The sequence below is a fragment of the Pithys albifrons genome, chromosome 9 (genome assembly GCF_047495875.1).
Source record: "Pithys albifrons albifrons isolate INPA30051 chromosome 9, PitAlb_v1, whole genome shotgun sequence".
Taxonomy (NCBI): domain Eukaryota; kingdom Metazoa; phylum Chordata; class Aves; order Passeriformes; family Thamnophilidae; genus Pithys; species Pithys albifrons.
In genome coordinates, this window is record NC_092466.1 from 6,173,410 (window position 1) to 6,194,676 (window position 21,267).

A 21,267-nucleotide genomic window follows, 5' to 3' on the forward strand; every position below is an offset into this window, starting at 1 on the left:
CATGTGTTTAGAAGAACACATTTAAACCCAATTACTGCCTTTACATTTCCAGCTGACAAAATCACAAGACTAAATTAGGCTTCCATATTATTTTATTTCCCTCTTAAAATATAGCATTGAAGTCCTGCACACATATAAATATCCCTACAGTTTCTTACACACTTTCTATCCATCATTACTTAAAGTGCCCAACTGTGAACATTAAAAATAAAAACATTACTGTTAAGAGTGGCTATAGCTATAGAGGACTGGTATTCTGACTTTGCAGGCCACTGATTTTACAAAAATCACCTGCAAAAGAATACACCCTAAACAACACGCATCAATATTAACCCTGAAGTAGTTTGGTTGTTTCCACTCAGCTGATCTAAAAGCAATTAATGTACAGGGTTTATTTTTGAAACATGTCTTTTACATAGTGTAAGAATAAAGGATAAATGCATTACTTTCTTTCTAGCTCCCTCCTTTCCCCACAAAGTGTTTACTGTGTCCCAAGCTGCTATGTTGATTAAAATCAGTTGAAAAGAGCTCCGGAAATGCATGCAACTTAAAATTCACTTAAACACACTTTAAGTCATAAAGTCTGAGAGATTTTAATTTCAGCACGTAGCTACGGTTCAGTTGGGTTATTAGATGTGTTTGTTGTAGTGGCAAGATTGGTAAACACTTCTTCCTTAGTTTCAGGCTGATGTCTTTCCATTTTGCTTTCCTCTTTAGCATTTTTATTACTGGTATCTCCCTTGCTCTTGACTACCACAGGTTCAATCTCCATGATTTCCTGTGGTGGCTTGGGCTCTGGACAATTTGGCTGAAGTCCATCAACTTGAACAGGTTCTGGGACATCTTCTGCTTTCTGTTCAAGTTTTTCCAAAATGGTCTGGACCTTCCGTACACCATCTCTCCTGGCCTGGCGCACATCCGCACGACCCTCAGGGTCCACTGAGTCTAGGGCCAGCAACTCTTTGGTCAAATACTCTTCAATCATCAAGTATTTTTTGTCAGTTTTCTTGCCTTCAAAGGAGTTGACTGCCTGCTCCAGCATTTGTACTTTCTCCAGAATTGCTTCCACTTTCAAAACACCAGGATGCTTTTGAGGTTCTCCTGTTTCCATCGTCTTCGGTGGTGGCGGTGCTTCTTCAGGAGGAGGCCTTTCCTGTGGGGGAACAACCTTAGCAGGGGAAGGAGCCTTTTTGTCATCTTTCTCTGCCATGGCTGGAGGCTTCTGGGGTGGCAGTTTAGAATCTGGTTCTTGGTGGGTGACCTGAATTGGGATATATGTTGATGGTGCCTCAGTTTCGGGTGGTGGGGCTGCCTTGTTCTCAGGCTTGATTTCGGCTGGAGGGGGTGGTCTTGGTGGCTCTTGAGGAGGGACTTGTTGCTGAGAAACCTGGTAAGCAAGGCAAGTTTTGTGTTGAGACACAAAGCTCCTTAATTCCTCCTAAAGAACAAGTAATCTAACACCCAGTTTTCCGCACTCCTGGCAGTGCAATTTTCACACACATGAGATGATTAATCTTTCCTGTGCCTTGCTGAATTTTACTGTTTTGGACTAAAAAACTGCACCACGCTGAAAAGCATTTTTAAGCTATTGCAGAGTACAAGCACAAATCAACTCTCACAAATAAAATTCAATGCATCAGATCAGCCCCATGAGCAGTTTTATCAGACAGCACTGTAGAGCAAAGGCTTCATCTGAGTTAAGTCAGTAAGATCTGCAGCTGACTGCAGCACGGTCAAGATTTCACCCTGTGTGTCAATAATTGAGAGCTCATCTTTCTTGAAAAGACAACTACCTGAAGGTTTAGTCACATTTTGGGCTATTTTCATCCTGTTCCGCTTTTCAGGACACCCCTTTTTTTTGCTGGTGCTTAGTTTTACTGATTTTATCTTTAGTGCATTGACATGCAGAGGTCACTGTGTCAATCTTATTACACTGTAGTGATTAGTGACAATCCTTGGGATTACTCCAGATCTATGTCATCAAATCGGAAACCTCTTGAAATGGAAATTAGTTTTGAAATCTTAGCAGAAAACTGAACTTAGTGAGATATGTGCCTTCCTTCCCCTGACACTCACTTTACTTGTTTGTGCACATATACAGTGATTTTGAAAGACACTAAATCCAACCCTCATGGATTTAAAAGGCCAGATTAAAATATCTGTATTTTATTTAAACCAAATAAGTAAGTGGCCTGCACTAACAATCTGTTAATGCTGTACCCACTAAACATAAAAATTGATTAAGGAGTGCAAAGTCTCAGCACAAAAACAAGTTACCACCATGACCTAAAATATGCCATTAAACTTGAAGTCTTCCTTGTTTTGTCCTAGCACCTGAATTTTCAAATGTATTAACCTAATTCCTCTCCTTTCCCTTTTCATGTGAAATCTCTCCAGAGAGGGAAACAAGGCTTGTTTCTGTACATACCCCTTCCCCACACTCACAGGTGTCTAATTCCTGGTAGTCTTTAACTGTAGTTTTACCAAGAATTTTAACATGGAAAAAGTGTTCAACAAGCAAGAGTTTCTCCAACCAAAAGCACGCTGCAGGTTGGAAGAATAAAAAGCTCTAAGACTAGATTTCACTGATCCTTTTTCTTCATAGCTAAAATTCCTTTGTGCATCTGCTGCTATCCCTGAATGGCTCCAAGACATCAGTGAAGTGTATTTACACGGATGTAACAAATGCCATAGACCTGATTTTCTTCTCATAAACATAATGCAACATCAGTGACCTCAGTGTAATTACACCAAATTATACTCTGACGAGAGAAGATCAAACCGTGTCTTAAATCACATTTCAGAGATCCAAAGACTCCACAATCCTGATGGGTGGAAAGGCAACTTGCTGCTAAAGTTATCTCAGTATCTTCCAGTCTGCTTAAATCTAGAAATGGAGACTGCTTTATGTGCTTTCATGTATGTGTTAGTACAAGCTCATTTTCTAGCTCTAGCCACGCCAGAGGCCCTGGCAGGTGATTCCCTTCCCCACTCTACATACCTGGGGTCTGTCTACAACTGTCTGCACTCTGATGGGAGCTGGGGGCTGGATCTGGGTGGTAACTCTGGCCGGTGAGCTCTCCCGGCTCGAGGAGCCTCTCTGAGCCACTCGGAACGGAGACTGTGCCCGCGTTGTCTTGGGCTCCCTCTCCTCGGGCTGAATTTTGTGGAACACTGGTTGGTGGGCTTGGAACTCGCCCTGCTGGGCAGGGTAGTGTGTCTTCTGGGCCTGATGGTAGGCTTGCGTCGGCTGACGTGGGATATTCTCATGGATCACAGGAATTGGAATATAACCACGAGGAAGCTGATGGCTTCCTGCATTGGGTCTGCCCGAGGACTGAGGGGAAACTGTGGGAGAGTCAGATGTTCCAGGAGGTTGAGGCTGCCATGAAAACAAAATCCATTAGTAAATTTTAACCATTTCACGCTCACCATACTTTTCATTTCCAAAGAGAAAGGGAGGCAGTCATCATAGAAACTCAACTTGTGTTTCTGGCATGCAAGAGCTCCATTTTCCTGGTTTTTTGGCACAAGGTCTCACTAGACAAACCACACAAGTTGTGAGAGCTTCATTATAACAAGTAGAAACCTGAGCTACAGCATTCCCAGCCCTCAAATGAGCAGGGAGTGGATGCTCAGTCAGAACGTTTGCTGTTTTTGCATGGCTGTTCCTGCCTAAACCTGTTAAATTTGAGGTAAACTAAAGCTAAGCAAACAAATTATAAGCTGGAGACAAAAATCAAACCACTAACAGAGGCACACTACATTTAGACTTCTGATCCCAGTCACAGTAACAGATTCTGTATGTTTTGTTGAGGTTTTCTTAAAGCCCATAATAATTTGGTATCAGGCTATGGCAGTACATAAATGGCTAATGTCCTTTTTTCCCCCCCTCTTCTGGGCCTTCCAGCACCTCAATTCTTGGCACCAGCAGCAAGAGCTCCACAAGCTCAGACCTGCTGTTAGAAGCAAGGCCTGGGCTGAGCTGCTGCAGAATCCAGGTCTCAGTATGTTCCAGTTTGTGGGTCTGCAGTTTGGGGAAAGGCAGGTTGTTTGTATCCCAACTGCCTCCCACCTCCTGCTTTACCAGTCCATCACCTCTCCTACTCTGCACCAGCTCCAGCAGCTGATTCCCTGTTGAGTGTGTTACACAGCTCAGTGAACGGCCAGGTCAGTCTGGAGCTGGCAGACCAACACAGCCAGAAGGCAAGAGAAGGGCAGGCAAGGCAGGAGAATAGGGGAACATGACCCCTCTTTTGGTGCTGCTGAACTGCTTAGCTGCCTATGAAACAGTAACCTTAAATAAACAAACGCTGTTTTTTATTATAGCACCCAGCACTGGCACTACTGGTGGCCTTGGTGACATGCAGTTTAAAATCACCAGCACAGGCTCTGGCCAGTTGGTACCCTAACTGCACTGCCTAAATTTGTAACAGCCAGTTCTGAGGTCCTCTCTGAGGACTTCAGTAACTGGCACAGAAGAAACATTCCTGAAGCCACTCTGCAGACAAGACAAAACTGTACAGAGTTGGAAGGAGGAAAAGCTGAGCCTCTTGTCCTGGTACTGCATGGACAGTGCATCATTAGTCAAGACAGCTGAGAAAGCTGCCAACAGGATTTTAATTACTTTGTTCAGACTCCAAATAGGTTTCAGACAAGTTGCCACTACTGCTGAATTACAGACCTGATACGTTTTCAGCTTGGTGAAGGCTGAATTTCCTGCTCATCTTTCTTTGAATAAAAATGAGGTTGGTATTTTCATACATCACAAGAATACCAATTTGCTAGTTCTTTACAGAGAACAGGCCAACTAAAATCCTATCTTATGAAACACAAAACAAGGAGGGTGACTTTTTTTCAAACAAGTTCATAGTTTGAAAATATTTTCACATGCCACTGAAGGACAAAACCACTTTACAATTCACTTTTAAATCTGCATATATGTAAATCCATACATTTTATACAACTGAAATATTAAATGAAGAAGCAAAGAACTTCTGAAGTGGTCTGGGTTGTTTGCTGACTGGGCACTTTTATTTTTGTCTCTCCCACTTTGTTCACTTCAGTTTGACTCATGGTGCAGAACACAAGAGACTTGTCTTTATCCTCCACTTGTGAGGGAGCCCATATAACCCCTGAAACAACCCTTCCCTGCTGCAGGACCTGCTCAGCTCAAGAGGCCCCCTTTTACAGAAGTCCTTTACATGCTTTTATGTCTGCAGAATCATCCCAGAAATGAAGCAGGTGATTCTAGAAAACCTGTCTATATTTATGCTGCCATGACTGTGCAACTTTTGCATTTTAATACTCTGAAAGTATTGAGAAAATGTAATCCTGGGGCAAGTTTGACTTTCTGAAGGCTCAGCTACCCATGTGACATTCAGGTCATAAATGCTGAAAGCACACAGAGCCCAGAATGCTGTGGTTACCTCAGGTCCGTGCGTGGCCGGCGCTTGTGCCGCTGCAGCTGCCGGTGTCTGTCCACACTGTTTATCCGCCTGGGCAGCCTCTGCCGCTCCCCTTGGAGGGGACTCGGGGCCGGAATAGGCCCCCCTGAGAGGTGGCTGTGCCTGCACCGTGGGAGGCACAGCTTCTGTCTTGTACCTCTGCGGGGTAGAGAAGCACGAGTGCTGCTGTCTGCCATCGAGGCCCTCGTGGATGACGGGAATAGGGATATAGCCGGCCCGGAGCTTGGGGTATCCCATGGTTCCATCCCTCGCCGGCAGCTGCTTGGGGCTGTCGCGAGATGGGCCGTTTGCTGACGACTGGCCTTCCTAGAAGTTAAAAACATCACATAACACATGTTGGTAGCTCAATAAACACGGTAAGAAAAGGCTGCCCTGAAGGTCTGTCCTAAAAGCAGCATCAGCTGTATGTGAGGAGCTCAGACCCTCTCAGGTCTGTGCAGAGCACAAACAGCAGGTGCTAACCCTGTAGGCAGGAGACAGGAAGCTAAAACCTTTAGTGGTACATGGGCCTTGACCCATACTGCTCATAAATACTAACTTTGGCTTTAAAATACCTGCCTAATTACACCAAGATTATTTAGCATGCATCACTAGCATTCAGCCACCAGCCCACCCTCTTCAGATGGAGCTCATCCAATTCAAACAAGAGGCATTTCCTTAGCACCTCTCAGGACAAATCGGTGCTATAGATAACATCTGAAAGGACACTTTCAAGGAAGACTAATCCGTAAGAAACACAATGCTTGCTGGTATTGTTCTTCCCCCGGCTAACTGAAGAGTTACTGAGGCTGCACAGAGAAAAATATATTCACTTCCAGCTAAGGGAGGATTTGGTTCAGTAAGTATTGAGGGAAAGGGGAGGGGAAGACAGGATAGTCTAACAAAGAGGAAAATGCTGAAAAGCAAGATATAAAAATCCCTGTGTTGTCTGAGTGCACTCACTGGACAATGTCAAAGCTCTGGCAAGGGTGGAAGTGGTTTGCACTAAGAGCCTTCACAAGTCCTCTAGTAAGTTCTTCCTGCATCGGTCATTCTATTTTGAGACCCCGCGAGGGCCAAGTTCCAGATGTATCTCTAAGTCAGATCATGTAACAAGCACCTCTGTCATTCAGAGGGTAATGTCATTATTCAGTAAGAGGAGAATTTAATAAGGGGACATATGGTGCAAGTGTTGGAAATCCTATTTTTAAAGAGTTGTTTAAGCTGCAAAAATATTTCATGTTGCTTCTGTACACATTAATACACTAATTCATTAGAAATTAATTGTTTTACCAACCAGATTACCAGTGTTCTTTCTATATGACAGTATCCCCTTAAAAAGCAATTCCTGACAATTCCCGTAAGCAATGAAACTTCAGAGAATAAAGTCTATTATTTTGGGAAAGTAATAAAAAGACAAAAAACACAAAAAGGGAATAAGTTCAAAGTCTGAGTCCTAATGTTCCACTTCCTTTTACTCCTTAAAAAAAACCTCCACAAAGGAAGAATTCTGGAAGAGGCATCGAGGAGAGCCAGGCCTAGAAAGTTCGCACAGAGCAGCAGTATGAGGTTGGCTTTTCCAGCTGCAGAACAAGGATGATCTCACACCAAGGTCTGTACCAGGATCCACTAACGACAGATGAGTCATTTTAAATTCACCCTACCAGGAAATCACATTCCTCTGCTCAACCCAGGCTGTCCAGGGGCTTTCAGAACCCCACACACCAACAAACATGTGCTTATTCACCTTTCACCAGCACAACCCTGAACCACAGCGTCCCCTCTCCCTGGGCCTGCAGGGACACAGGGTTACACTACATGTGCAGGAAAATAAATGTGAGGTGTGCTCAGCTAACAGCAATGTGAGGCCCTGGCAGAGCCAAGTGTCCACAGAGCAAGGGGAGCAGAGCTGGGAGAGAAACTGATGATTCGACAGCGGGAAGAAGCACCTTGGTGCTCTGAGCTGACTCCAGGCATTCTGTGCCCAGCCTGCACCAGCTGCTCTGCACAGTCTCCCTGACGGAGTAACCCAAGCACTCAGCAGCCACCCCACCTACAGCCACGGCTCCCACTGCTATAAAAAGGAGATTCTCTCACTTCCAGCATCTCTGTGGGAAGGGTTGGTGCTGGGAAGGGTTTAGGAGCTGGGTGGTCCAGCAGCACCTACAGATGCCCTGGCATGAGAAGGCTGTCAGCCAAACCTCCTCCACTCCACCTGGGTATACAGAGCTGCCCTCAGGGAGTATTGTCAGCTTCTCTCTTGGCATTTCTGGGCTCTGCAGTGTTTGAACAATTTCAATAGAAGATAAGACCTGCAGCCTTCTGAAGAAATCCACAATGATAAATCACTGCCAAGGATTCAATATGGACAGTATCCCCCTTCCCCCAGTAGTCCAGCCATGGGCTTCCCCTTCCATGTTTTCACATTCAGATCTGTCAGGTTGCCCTTGTTGTGAACCTTCTCAGCAATCCGAGAAATCTGCCACTGCAACTTAAACCCTGATAAGAAATACAAAAGCAGCCCAGAACCAAAGCAAAATCAGGTTGGACTGCTTTCCCAAAACATTCAGTTTGCAACTGAAGTAAAATTTCTAACAATACTTTGTTGAGTGGATTTGATTTGTTTGGGGATTTGTTTGTTTTTGTTGTTGTTGTCTTAGTGGAGTTTTTGTTTCTTAATGGAAACACTGGCCCTTCTAAGAGCCACAGATAAACTATACTCCCATAATATCTCACCTATTCTTACAGCTTCAGACAGCCTGTGCTACACCTGTGGAGACTTAGCATTTCAAGTTAGTCCAGGCTTTTTTCCCCCCCTCTGTAGTCAGATCTCTAACCACAAAGGGATGCCTTTTAACTATGCAGTCACAAGTCAAGGTACAAATGCAGTGTCCTTGTTTTTCCCATCAGTACCTCTGTGGCAGAGATCAGGTTTAGGAAAGGTGCTCATCACAGCTGCTCTTCCTGGTCTACACTGTTCCCTTGAACATTTAATTAATAGTTAACTCTATAAACAGTTGCTTACATTAGCCATCTTCTATCACCTCATCTTTAACATCCCTTTTCTTTTTCTTCCCACTGTCATACAATCACAAACCATCCATGTATTCTACACCACAGCCAAAGACTAACAAGGCCTTGGGTTCAGGCAGATGCTGTCAGTAGTTTGGGTCCCTTTTTAGTGACAATCCAACACAATGGTGAGTACGTGCAGATCCCAGTAACCCCATGGCCAGGCTTTTGGCCAAAGCAGTTCTGTTTTAAGCAAGGGAGTCTGTTTCCAGCCTGGACAAACAGGTTCTGGAAGACTTCAGGAGAAGCTCAGGTGTGCCTGGGGACAGTGGGGCAAGGGGGAGGAATGGAATCAAGCTCTGGGAAAACTCTTATCATAACACTACATAGAAGAAATTCATGGACTCCCTCTGAATACTTTAATTCCTGTTTTACCGCAGTCAGCACAAAATTAGCTATTTCTTGGTTTTATTTGCCTTATATCACATACAGTTCTTGCTTGTTATGTTAACAAACATATTATGTAAAAAAGTCCAGAGCTCACTTTGAACACAACTCTGCACAAAGAGAAATGGCCAATAAATGAATGACAAGTCTTAGTCCATCATCCTTTCCAGTTCACACATAAAAAACAGGGACCCAGCTCAGGTTTCTGCATTAAAACAAGCTGAAATTTCCTCAGATGAGGGAGAAAATCACAGAAGTTCTTTGACAATAAAACAGAGTAACTACAAGCAACAGAGTATCAACCAATTTTTAGTAAGTAGCAGGACTGAGTACCAGCCCTGCAGCAATCCAAACTCGGATCACACACTTAACTTACATGCAAGAGACAGAATCCCCAAAATGGAAGGAGCACAAAAACTCAAAAAACCCCCCAAACTTCCCTTGAGCAGCTCAGACATTTTGACAACATTCCCAGTCTACATTTCAGGTAGCCTGAGATACCCCCAGGAACTCAAACCAAATACACCATTTCAGGAGGTGCTGAGGGAAGAGTTCTCACATCCAGTCTAAGGAGAGTGTTTTGGCCCAGCTGTGAGGGACAGCCGAGCCCTGGTGGGATTTCTGCTCGGGGCAGTGACAGCGCTCACACCTCTCCGGACGAGGACACGCGTTTCTGTTGTGAGGCCATCACCAGGATAAATAAAGGTGCAGCCAGCACGAGTTGTGCAACTGGAAAAAACACTTCATACCCCTACATCCTACTCTTGGCTTCCCGTGGGAAGGGCATGCTCAGGACTCACACTACAATCCTCCAACTTGCTTGGATTTTAAGTGAGTTCTGAAACCATGAGCCATTGGAATGAAAAAAGTGACAGTAAGAGAAAAACACAAAAGTTGCAACAGAATACCCAATACTGCTGTACTACCTGGAATGGATAATGGTGTAACTCTCAGTGTGCCCCAGCAACTGCTCAAGTGTTATTCCAGATTGAAACACAGAAACCTGCAAATTCAGTCACTGCTTATGCCAGCAAACTGCCACTGGAGTTTTCCAGGTGGTTGTACCAATCAAATTAAATTTGTCAAAATATTCCATGTGCATGCAAGATGACTTGAATAGTCATACTGAATTCAGACTCTCCCTTTGAGACTCCTTACATAATACATTTTTCATTTCTCTTATGCTAAAACCATCTACAAAACAAAGTTTAAAAGCAAGGGTTTTTTTAACCTGTACTGATGTTATTTGCAGTACAACAGTCAGTTCTCTAAAGCATTATGCTATTATACACACATATAACACCTCTGCAGCTCTTGCAGAGCAGCAGTGCAAGTATTTAAATTATACCTATTTTGTAAATATTACCTAAAGCAAAGGGAAAACAATTTACCAACATTGCCAAGAGATACAACATGTTTCTGTAAGCAAACAGAAGGTCTGCTGACTTCAGTGTGGTTCTGATCTTGTAAGCTGCTGCTGTAGAGTACTATGTAAGAGAATTATTTTCATTGCTCAAATGACTGAGAAAATCCCAGTTCTTGACAACACGTAACTTCAGAACACACTTTCCGTATTAACCCCAGATACTTAGGAAGAAAGGAATAGCATGGCTCTGTTCTCTCATATCCAAATACAACAATATAACTAAAACAAGTGACTGAAATACAACAATCATCTTTACATATATGCTCAAATCTACTTTTTATCTGAAACTGCACTGAGCAATCAAGAAAGCCAGTAGTACTCGATATTGAAGACTAAGAATGATGAATCAATTCTATTAAAAAACCCCACAAAAATAAACCAACAAACTATCCAAACATATTTTGTCATAGAAAGGCAAAACTAAGCATTAGAACTGGATTCCATAGCCACTTGCATTTCCTTCTGGCCAGACCTCTTTTCCTTCTCTCTTGAGTTAACTAAAAGTACTACATAGCTTTGCTATCAATAGAAATTTGCATATCCAAGTATTTCTAAGAAGTTTCTCACCAGTGCTTTGTATTTGAACATATTAATAGCACAACACTAGCATGGAGTAGGTTCTATTAGCATTTCCCAGAGAACTATACAAATTGGAAGGTGCAGAGTGATTTGCTGACTCCAAACTTCTTACAGCCATGCCTCAGCTGCTGAAGACTTTTGCATTCTCACCCTTTTACTCACAACTTGTGCTTAAATATATAGACTGAGCACACAGGCATTTGAGCAAGGTATCATTAGCTAATGACTGAAGGAAACCATGAATAAGCTTAGTTGCATGAGCTGTCTCAGGAGAACTTCGTGTCAGTCGCATCATGTAACCCAATTACAGGCCAAGGTGCTTTTGATGTTCTACTTGCTGAATGCTGAGTTTTATTTCCTAACATACACATGTGTAGGCAAATAGGCCTTTTGTTCCCTCTTGTAATTATCAAGTTGTATTATCCAAGTATTACACTGACACATGCTCTAACTGACGAAGCGCAATGATGCCATTAGAAATAAATAAACACTATTAGAAACTGAAGGAGAAATCTCATCCCAAGCTTTTCAGAACAGAGAGCCTGGGGCAAACATGTTGGCCATCTTGCAGATCAGTCTTGATGAAGAACAAAACCTGTCCTCTTTTGATCAGTAAGATGATTCTTAAGCTAAAACACCCTGGTGCAGACATGACATCACCGGCCTTTTGTGCCCATGAGTAAAAACAGGCCTGTGGATAGAAAGCACCTGATGGGCCAAACTGAACATGTTTGAGAAAGAGGCCATGACTGCTACAAGGAGCAGAGCACTCTTAGGAGAGCTGCAATCACCACCCACCCTGTCAGCTTTAATGGACAGGGTTAAAGAAAAGCCCTTTAGAGGGCTAACAGAGATATCCTTGTCAAGGGTGATGAGAATGACACACTTTATTCAGTTATTTCTGTTCACCGCCTGCTTACCGACAAAGCAAGTAGTCACCTTGTTGCTTTCCTATTAGCTACGATCCTCAAATCCGGAATACAGAAGAAAGTACAACCCTCAAGAATCAGCAAAATAATGTCTCACAAAAAAGGAGAATAAGTAGATAATGGTGGGAGAGAGGGTTGTGAGTTTCAGTTCATAGTCAGGCACCACATTTTCATCTAAAATTTAATTTTGCAAACAGCATTTTTTTTTATTTTACTTCCTTAAACAGCAAATCTCCAATGCTAAAACCACTTGCTACACTGCACCTCATTTATTAATTATAAGGTTTTGCCATCAGCCATAAAAACACACTTTTGAGCTACCTGACCTACTGGGTGATGCTAATCAAGTCACTTCCCCACTCCATGCCTGATTTTCCTGTCTGTAAAACCAAGAAGGAAAAATAAAATAATCAAACCAACAGCTTCTACAACACATTTAGGATACAGCACTTTTCTTTGTGTCTGTAATTAAGTAATGTGATCTGTGTGAACAAGCCATTTCTCCTAATTTACATTTACCTTTAACTTGGCATGAAGAGAGACCAGAGCTGCTACAGAAAGCTCTGGAGACAGAGCTTACCTAGAGAGTGATACTGTCTATATACCCCAAAGCATATTGGATTGTTACCTGCCTTATCACAGTTCAAGTGGGAACAATTCTATTTTTGCCATGTGATTATGGAAAAGTCCTGCCTGTGTACACAAGTGTTAAAAATATGATTCCTAGGTAAGAATGCTGCCACCTGGCACAAGTATTCTTCTTTTGTCCTTTAGAAAAGAGGTACACAGTGCCAGGAGTTACACAGAACTCTGCAATACTTTCCTGCTTTTTCCTCTTGCATGATTGCCCAGACACTGCCACGTTATCTCCAGCATGATTTCTTCATGTTCCTGTCTCTTGCTTCCGATTTAATCCAGCCCTTGTTTCCCAATCAATTGATACCTCCATAAATTAACTCCCTGCTTACCACATAAGGGGAGGGGGGGGCTTGGAATAACGACACAAAGCAGCTGCAAGGAATCTGGACAGAGCCAGTCACAACCCTACAAAAATCCCCTACTGATAATTTGGCCACTGTTACATATTATGACTTTTATATGCAGTACCTTTTTAATCCAGTAACTAACTTACTAACCTGATAGAATGCACACCAGCATTAGTAATGTTAAAACACTGCAGGTAGAAGAGAGTTTAACTGCCAGCTAAGCCAGCCTCACATTCCCTTCCACTGATGTGAACCACTGCAAGAGATGTGGTTTCAGAGGGGCTGTACAGAACCCGCAGTGCAATTTCTAATTTGGTCTACTAAGAATTTTTCAGTCAACTTCAATATGAGAAGTCAGTGCTCAAAAATAAGTTCACTACTAAAGAGATGAGAATTGAGTGACTTAAGACTTATTTAGGGAAGCAGAGAGAAAAGACAGTCATGAAAGGTGAGGATGGAAACTCAGGTGTAGTTAGTTGTTCCCCAAGCACCAATGGAGCATCAGCAGGAGGGTAAGATTGCTCCTTCTTCCTTTGTCTGGGGCTGTGCAGTCATTGTTGCAACCAATACCAATATCATAGATCACTTTTATGACTGTGTGCCTGGCTGCTACAGCTTTTAGCTCAAACCCAAGGCACCAGCGAGCCATCGATCGCTGCAATATCCATCCAGTGAAGCTCAGCACAGTCAATGCCTTTGATCTATTTTTAGTTGCATTATTTCCCATTGGGTTTACTGCACGTGGAAATAACATGTAGAAGGGGCATCAATAAATACCTATACAGGCCTTGTTTTTGTTTTCTTCTTTAAATGCAATCTATTTTTTTCAACATTTTAGGGAACACCAAGTTAACAATTTAGCACTGTAAGACAATCTTGCAGGAAGTATATAAAGCTGTGATGCCCTGAGTTAACACAGAAAATGACAGTCAATAAGCACAGGAAATCAGCAATTCTACCAAAGGAAAAAAGTAAGAGTAATATTGCTAGTAAACATGTTTTTAGTATAAGTATGTATATACATGCTTCACATTATTGCTTGTACCTTATTCCTTGAATGACTTACTGTCAACTAATCAGACACTTGAAAGAAAATTATTAGTCTACCAAGAAGTTTCATTAGTAAATATTTTTCAGTCATTTGCAAAGTCATGCCTTATTTCTCACTGGAGCAGTAAGAGATTATTCTCCTCTTTCTCATGAAGGTCTCCCTAATCCAAACTTACACTGCAAAGATTTCTTACAAATAACAAACATACAGAGAAAGAACACTCCTTTTTCAAATGGGTAAAAAACAGGCCAGACTAAGAAAATAAGTCATCTGCATTCACAAATGTATCTAAACTACAGAGTTAAATGCAAAATCAAGGTCTGGTTTCACTGGATGGAAACGGCTCTGTCATGAGTTAAAATTTCAAAAAAGCCACTTCAACTTTTACCTGATTATGTATCTGGCACAGATGACTGCAGTCAGCATGGTTACACTCATGTTAAGCCCAGAGTAAGTGAGAAGACCAAGATCAAGCACTCAGGAAAAACAGGACTTTACTATGATACAGTCTCAGCTGTATTACTTAGCTAGAAAAGCTCAGCTCTAGATCTGTGCCCCATTCATTGTCCACTTACAGAGTAATACCTCATTTCATTGCCAAAATCTCTCCAGAAAGGGATCCAATATTCACAGAAAGGATATTGGTAGATAAATACAAGATCACCCTAAAGGCAGTAAAAAGGTGCCATTTCACTGTCTGTGAATTTCAATGAAAGCAAGGCAGCAATAAAGTCGGTCCAAGTCTGATCCTTGAAAAGGTAAGTGAAGTCTGACAATCAGCTTTTGTGATTCTCAGCTCAACTCTAAAAGACCCAAGTTCTCATTTGAGTTAGACTGAGAATGAAGGAAATGAGTAGGATACTCTTCCCATCTAGTCTCTCTGTCTGCATCAGTGATTTTGTCCCTTCTACCTGTTTAGGTATTAACAAAAGTCTACTGTCTTCAAAAATCATTGCTGGATTTTAAATTCACTGTTAGTGGGTAATTTGTTTTCATTGGCATTGCTTAGATATAAAATATTTAGGAAGAGACACAGTTTCCTCAGGCTTGATTTTATGATTTTGTTGCTAAATAGTACCTGTTTTCATGAAATATACTGGTACTTAACAACATTAGACAGGAACTCCCAAAATTCAAGTTTTCCATATTCATCTCTGGAGGCATTTCCCTTTCTCAGTGAACAAACCCAAATCATACACACATCCCTCCTTATAGGAGTAAGAAATTTTCCTGTTTGCAAAAAGTGTATCCCACAGAGGCTGTTCAAAAGCAGGTGCAACTTTTTGTATTTGTGATAACCCTTCCAAGTTGGCACTAGAGGCACTTTTCATTACCACAGATTTCACATGAGATAGGGTGGAAAATTTGTTTTGTTTCAGGCACCCACTCAAGCAGAGGACTGATCCATCAGAGAACTTCCATCTCTCTTCACACAATTACCAAAAGCAGCTTAAATGTCACTGTTCTGTTAAATGGGGTAGTCTCAAGTGGTATTTCTGTAACAAAAGCATTTGAGAAAACAGCACATTTTCCTCTCAAATATGTTTTATGGTTATAAAACCCCACATTATTTATTATTATTATTTTTATTGTCATAAGAGCCATTGTTAACAGGTGCCTCATTACAGCTGGAAGATTGTGCCCTCAAAAAAGAGATAAAGCCCTTTTTCCTATGCTAGTCTCAGTAGTCTTATTATCAAAGTACATTTTACTAAGACCACTTTGTACTATTAGTAGAATTTGTAGACCAAACGAACTTGCACTTAAAGAGCTGAAAAGTGGGTTAGTTTGCGACAGAGAAGTACGTTCCTTTCTTTTCAACGCCAGCTGCTCTCACACCGAGCCTTCAGTCACGGCCTGCGCTCACAAACCGGGCAATTACTATTTTAAGAAACATTAAGTTCTTAAAATAATTAACGCTTCTTGAGCGCTTCGCAAGGCTACAAGAGAAAAAGTTCCAGCAGGTCTGCGGCAGCCGAATCCCGCAGCCCCATCCCCGCCGCTCCGAGCCCCGCACGATCGGTGCGGCCGCACCGGGGGCTCCGCAGCCCCTCGGCCCCTCCAGCCCCCGGGGCCGCCCCGCACCGCCACCCGCCCCTCCCCGGCGGGCTCCGGGCCAGCCCCGCGGGGCGCCGAGACCGGGACATGGCGGAGCCACATCCCAGGACACTCCGGGAGAGCAGGGCAGCCCGGCGTGCCCGGGGGTAAGCGATGCTGCCCGGGGAGAAGCGCGCAAAGACCCCGAGGGAATCGCCTTCCCACCGGGCAACTCCTACTTTGCTCAAGTTTCCAGCACTTTCTGCCCGCAGCCGTCCCGCTGTTGGGTCAGAGGGCTGTATTCCCCCAAACCCGGAGAACCTGACCCGAAAGGGTCAATTCATCAGGGCCCCGGCAAAATCCCGGCCGCTCTTCCCTCCGCGTCTCTCCTTCCATGGACATATTTGGACTGAGATGCGGGTTTTCCCTGAGCGTGCTTGGGAACAAAACCGGAGCGGGCAGCTGCCGGCAGAGTCTGGGAGCACGTAAAAAGAATAAAGGAACAAAAACCCATAATAATAATAATAAAGAAAAAATAAGAAGAAAAGCAAAACTTGACAATCCAGAGCTCGAGCTAGGTTTCTCTTTTTTCTTTCCCTTTTTTTTTTTTTTAAGGGCATTCACCATTTAGGCTGTTCACAGCTGAAAAATAAATCAGGTCCGCCTCTCCATTGGCAGGCCGGGCGGACTTAACCAACTTTAAATAAACACCACAGGGCCGAGGTATCAAATGATTTAATGCACAAAAAAGGGACTGCAGTGCGTCAGAGACAAAGGGCAGCTCCTGCCCTCCCCGCATCGCCGCCCGCGGCGGGAGCGCAGCCCCCCCAGCCCCGCCGGGACCCCCAGCCCGGCCCCCCCGCCCGCCGTACCTGCGGCGCTGCCCGAAGGCGCGGGTCGCTCCAGGTGGTGGTGCGGCTGTTATGATCCACGAAGAAGGGCCATCCCGTCTGCGGGTCGATCTTGATTTCCCAGCCGGGGGGCAGCGGCTCGGCGCTGCCCTCCATCTGTGGCGGCGGCGGGGTCTGCGCGGCCGCGCTCATGGCCGGGCCGGGGCGCTGCGGGTGAGGTGCGGGGACGGTGCGGGGCGGGGGCGCCGCGCCCGCCGCTTTATCCGGCGCGGGGCCGGGGGGCGGAGGAGCGGGGCTGGAACTGTCTGGAAACGGCGGCGGCAGGGGAGGGACCAGGGGCGGGACGCGGAGGAGGAGGAGGAGGAGGAGGAGGAGGGCGGGGGCCGGCGGAGGAGCCGCTGGCTGGAAACTTCTGGTTGTGTCCAGCAGTGCCCGGCAGACCCCCGGGGGTACCGGGAGCGGCGCGCTGGGAACGCCCTGGGAGCCGCAGCCGCGCCCCGGCCCCGCAGGCGCGTCCCGGCACGGCGTGCCCGGTTCCCCAAGCAGGGAGGGCGGGCTGGCGGCCGGGCAGCCCGCGGGGCCAATGTACCGTGCTGCTCGGGCCGGTCCCCGCCGCACCCCCGAGCCCCGCACGGCACAGCCCGACCTTGGGGAACCCCTCGGGCACAGAAACTCCGACCCACTTCCCTGTGCCGCGAGCGAAAGCCCAAAGCTCCTCCCAAAAAACTCGCTGCCCCGTGACTGGTAATTCGAGACTATGGTGGACAAACAACAAAAATAATGTTGCTTCCCAAGTGAGGGTGTGGGCAGGCGTTGTTCTTCAGATTCAGCTGGTTTGAACTTTCTCAGCTCTTTGCAAATGCGTGTCACAGTCCTCTCATTCGTTTAGAAATACACCTGAAGACAAAGAATGTGTGAGGTTTAAAGCAATCTCTTTCTCATAGGTTCTCTAAGCATGTCAGGCACTCAGTGGGTTTAGTTTGAGGTAACTGGTTCACAATTACACTACTTGTAGTCATCTGACAGTCACAGGAGCAGCCACAGATGCCTGGTTATAGTTACTTAAGTAGCAGAGTTGAATGCACAGGATCCCTCAAACGCAAAAGTTACCTTCTGAAAAGCTATGTTTCAAGGAACTCAGAGTGTGAATTCCTGGGAGATGAATTCTCATTACTGGAGTTTCTCTTACTTCTAAAAACCCCAGCCCCTTCCCAGCCCTGAGGGCAATCAGGACCTCCTGCTTGTGGCAGGATCAGAGATCTCTCTCGGTGCTGCTTGGCTCTGATAGTCATTCATCTCTTCACAGGGGAGTTTTATCTATCACAATGACAAACGAAATGGTCCTTCATTCCTGCAGCTCTTCCATCCTGCATGTCCCTTGCCATCAGAACCACACTGTGGTCCATTGCAGTCCTGTTTTCTGTCCTTGTTTGTGAGTGCCTTTGACTCATAAGTATTTCAAATGGATAATTTTTTTCCCCAGAGTCTTTACTTTTATTACCACCTCCAATTCTGACTTAGCTGTTTTCTGAGCAACAAGTCCTGTACCTTGAGCATCTCACATCAGTCCTGGCTGTGGTGCCTACCCTTGGGCATGTTTCCTACCTCTGCTACCTCTCATGCTCTCTCCGTGGTGTAAGACCCCTGCTCAGCTTTCCCAATGTCAGCAGTAGCCTCGAAAGGCATAATATCAGCGATTTATTCTGTTTCCAATGTGCAGAGGAATTTCACTCAGTTTCGTAACAAAAAGGCATGCTTGGACCATATGTTGCCTGCAGCATATGCCAGAGTCTTTGCCAAATCAACAAAAGCAGCTGATTCAGACACAGGGGACACAGATGTTCTAAAGGTCCCGCAGGAAAATTACTCTTGTAAGTTGAGGAAGTGATACAGATGGGGTTTGTAGCTGAAAGGGTGTAAGCAGAGGCATGAAGACAGCCAACCATATACCCAGCAGAGGTAAGCAGTAAGGTCAGCAAGTAGGTGAAAAATTAATAAAATGAACATTCAAAAGGATATCTAACAGGCTTAACTTAAACATTTTTGTGGGGGCATGTCCTGCTAAGAAAGAGAGGGAACTGCATTTCACAGAAATTTTCATGGGCTGATGGTTCAGGATTCACTTGAGCTGCTGCAGGGTCGACAAGCATCCAGCTGGAGAGAGAACAGTCTGGGCTGACAAGGAAGGGCATTTCAGTGATTGAATTTACTTGGCAAGACACCATGTTTTTTCTGTTAATTAAATTGTCTTTCCTGACAGGTAGGTTTTAGCCAGGTTTCCTGTGCAGGTGAAAGGATTCCCAGCTAGGCAGGTTATACGGGATAGCTGCACAAGGATTCACTGTTTGTCCTCCTCCACTGTGGTGTCTCTGGGCCAGAGCTGTGACCCTGAGGCCACATGGCTTCTAGTTGATATTGTCATTAGCCATACTTCGGATCAGAATGATTTGTGGAAATGTTCGTTTAAGGAACACTGTGAAGCAAAAATCTTGGCTTCAGGAAAATTTGTTATTAAGATAAGTGAGTCTCTAGTGTCTGGCTAATCTCAGATGAGATTCCAGGCTCAAGGTCTGTATGTTCTATTTCAGAGGAGAAAACAATCAAGAGGCATTTGCTACTTTTTGTCTTCTTCATGTAAGTGCAAGCACAGCACTCCTGACTTGTGCAGGTGCTTCGCACACCCAGGAGTACCAGGCAAAACATTTGCTCCAGGGTGTTCCACTACAACTAGAAACTGTGTCATTGTAGTTACTCAGAGTTAATAAACTTTACAGGGTCTTCTGTAGTTTTTTGTCTTGCAAAATGGGCTATTTCTGGGTAAACCAGCAAGAAAAATTTTGGGCTTTTATGTGCAACAGGATTCCCAAGGAATAACCATTCTTTACTCATGCCACCAATTGCACCGTTTCTCAGTTTTGATCTCAGAACTGCGTAGTTCTCAGTTTCTGAGTTATATGATGGCCTGTGGTTACTTGAGCCTGTGGTTACAGCTGCTTTCCAGAAACCTGAGGACAGCATATTAGCTAAAAGAGAGTAGGGACCACCCTGGGGAGCCACAGTCTGCTGCCACTTCTCCCTTGGTGGATGGATCACTAAATGTCTGCAGGGGTGGTCTGCTTCCATCTACAGTTCATGCATAGTGTCTGGTCACAGATTTGTCCATCTGAGATGGCTGGACATGTTTGTGTGGACTGTCCTGCTGCAGAGAGCTCCCTCCCCGCTGCATGTCAGCTCTAGCTCGGGTTGTACAACACAGCACTGCTGTAATATAATTGTTATTTGCTGTATTAATCAAGCAGATATCTCTGGTGTGTCAGGAAGGAACATGTCTTGTGGTAAGATCTAAATTGGCTTTCTACCTCCTGAATACCTGTGGCAATTTAGCAGGTCACCTGCATGGAAAAGGCTCTGTTAGTCAGGGCTGGGAGGTCAAATGTTTGTTCTGAATCAGCTATTGCAGAAAGCTGTTACTGATGAACCTGTGGGTAAGGGATGTGTCTGGCACATGTCAGGCACTGTATTTCTAAGCAGGCTCCAGTCCAAGTTCTCTGCTGGATCCATTAAAGATTGAATCACATGAACACTCAGTTAATAAATGCAGCAAACACAGAGTTTCTCAATCTTCAGATCCAAGAGACGTGGTGAATTTGACCTGCATGATTTCTGTCACCTGGCATTCCACCCAAATCCAGAGTATCAATACTGAATAGCTCAGAACTTCACTGGTTGCCTTTCAAATATCCTGCTCCAGGTGTACAACCATTTCAGCTAAAAGCAAAAAGGTCTCCCCTATGGATTCTCTGCAACTGTAGCCAGAGATGTGGAGATGTTTGACTTCATTGTTCTTTTTAGAATTGTAGACTCATTTGTATCAAGAGTGCAAAGAAAAAGGGGGCCAGTGATACAACTGGATCCATCTGTCAGAAAATTAAAGATGCAAAGTGATTGTTAATCTTATACTAATCTGACTACAGTCAATTTTGACTTGATTTTCAGTGTTTGGTGCATAATTCACTGTAACAGCTGATGAAGGAGAGAGGAGAAGTATGTGGGTGAAGACAACCACAAATGGGCTGATGTCACACTGACTGCTCTAAGGTGCAGACCTTGCAGAGCTCTTAGAGCTTGATCATGACACTGCTTATTGGAGTCACTGTATTAGACAAATTATTTGATAGATAAATATATTTCCTATGAACTTGAATAGAAAATTCAAAATATGAATGAGAAAACAGAGTGCTAAGTGTACTGTCTAAATGAAGTAAAGCTTTTTAAACATACCTGGTGCAATCACACTTCAACTACACTAAAGCTGGACATTCAAAAAGCACACACTCAGATTTCCAAATGTCAGAGGTTTTGAACCTGAAAAAGATTCCAGAAGCTAATTCCAGTACCTTTTTTTTCCTTTTTATTTCCACCTGGAATGCAATTAGCCACAATTCAGGGTGGAAATCTGACCATTCCCTGTTCTCCCTGAGTCACGCAGGCAGAAGCCTAAG

The 21,267-nt window shown here is 44.3% G+C and overlaps 1 protein-coding gene across 1 annotated transcript; it reads right to left on the reverse strand.

The window, feature by feature from the left end:
- Nucleotides 1-74: 74 nt before the first annotated feature.
- Nucleotides 75-17,075, reverse strand: BAG3 (BAG cochaperone 3). Its single transcript, XM_071563496.1, has 4 exons — nucleotides 16,787-17,075; nucleotides 5,430-5,774; nucleotides 3,002-3,382; nucleotides 75-1,387 (listed from the first exon to the last, which is right to left on the reverse strand). The coding sequence occupies exons 1-4, from the start codon at nucleotides 16,955-16,957 to the stop codon at nucleotides 611-613; spliced, it is 1,674 nt and encodes a 557-aa protein (XP_071419597.1). The 5' UTR covers nucleotides 16,958-17,075; the 3' UTR covers nucleotides 75-610.
- Nucleotides 17,076-21,267: the final 4,192 nt, after the last annotated feature.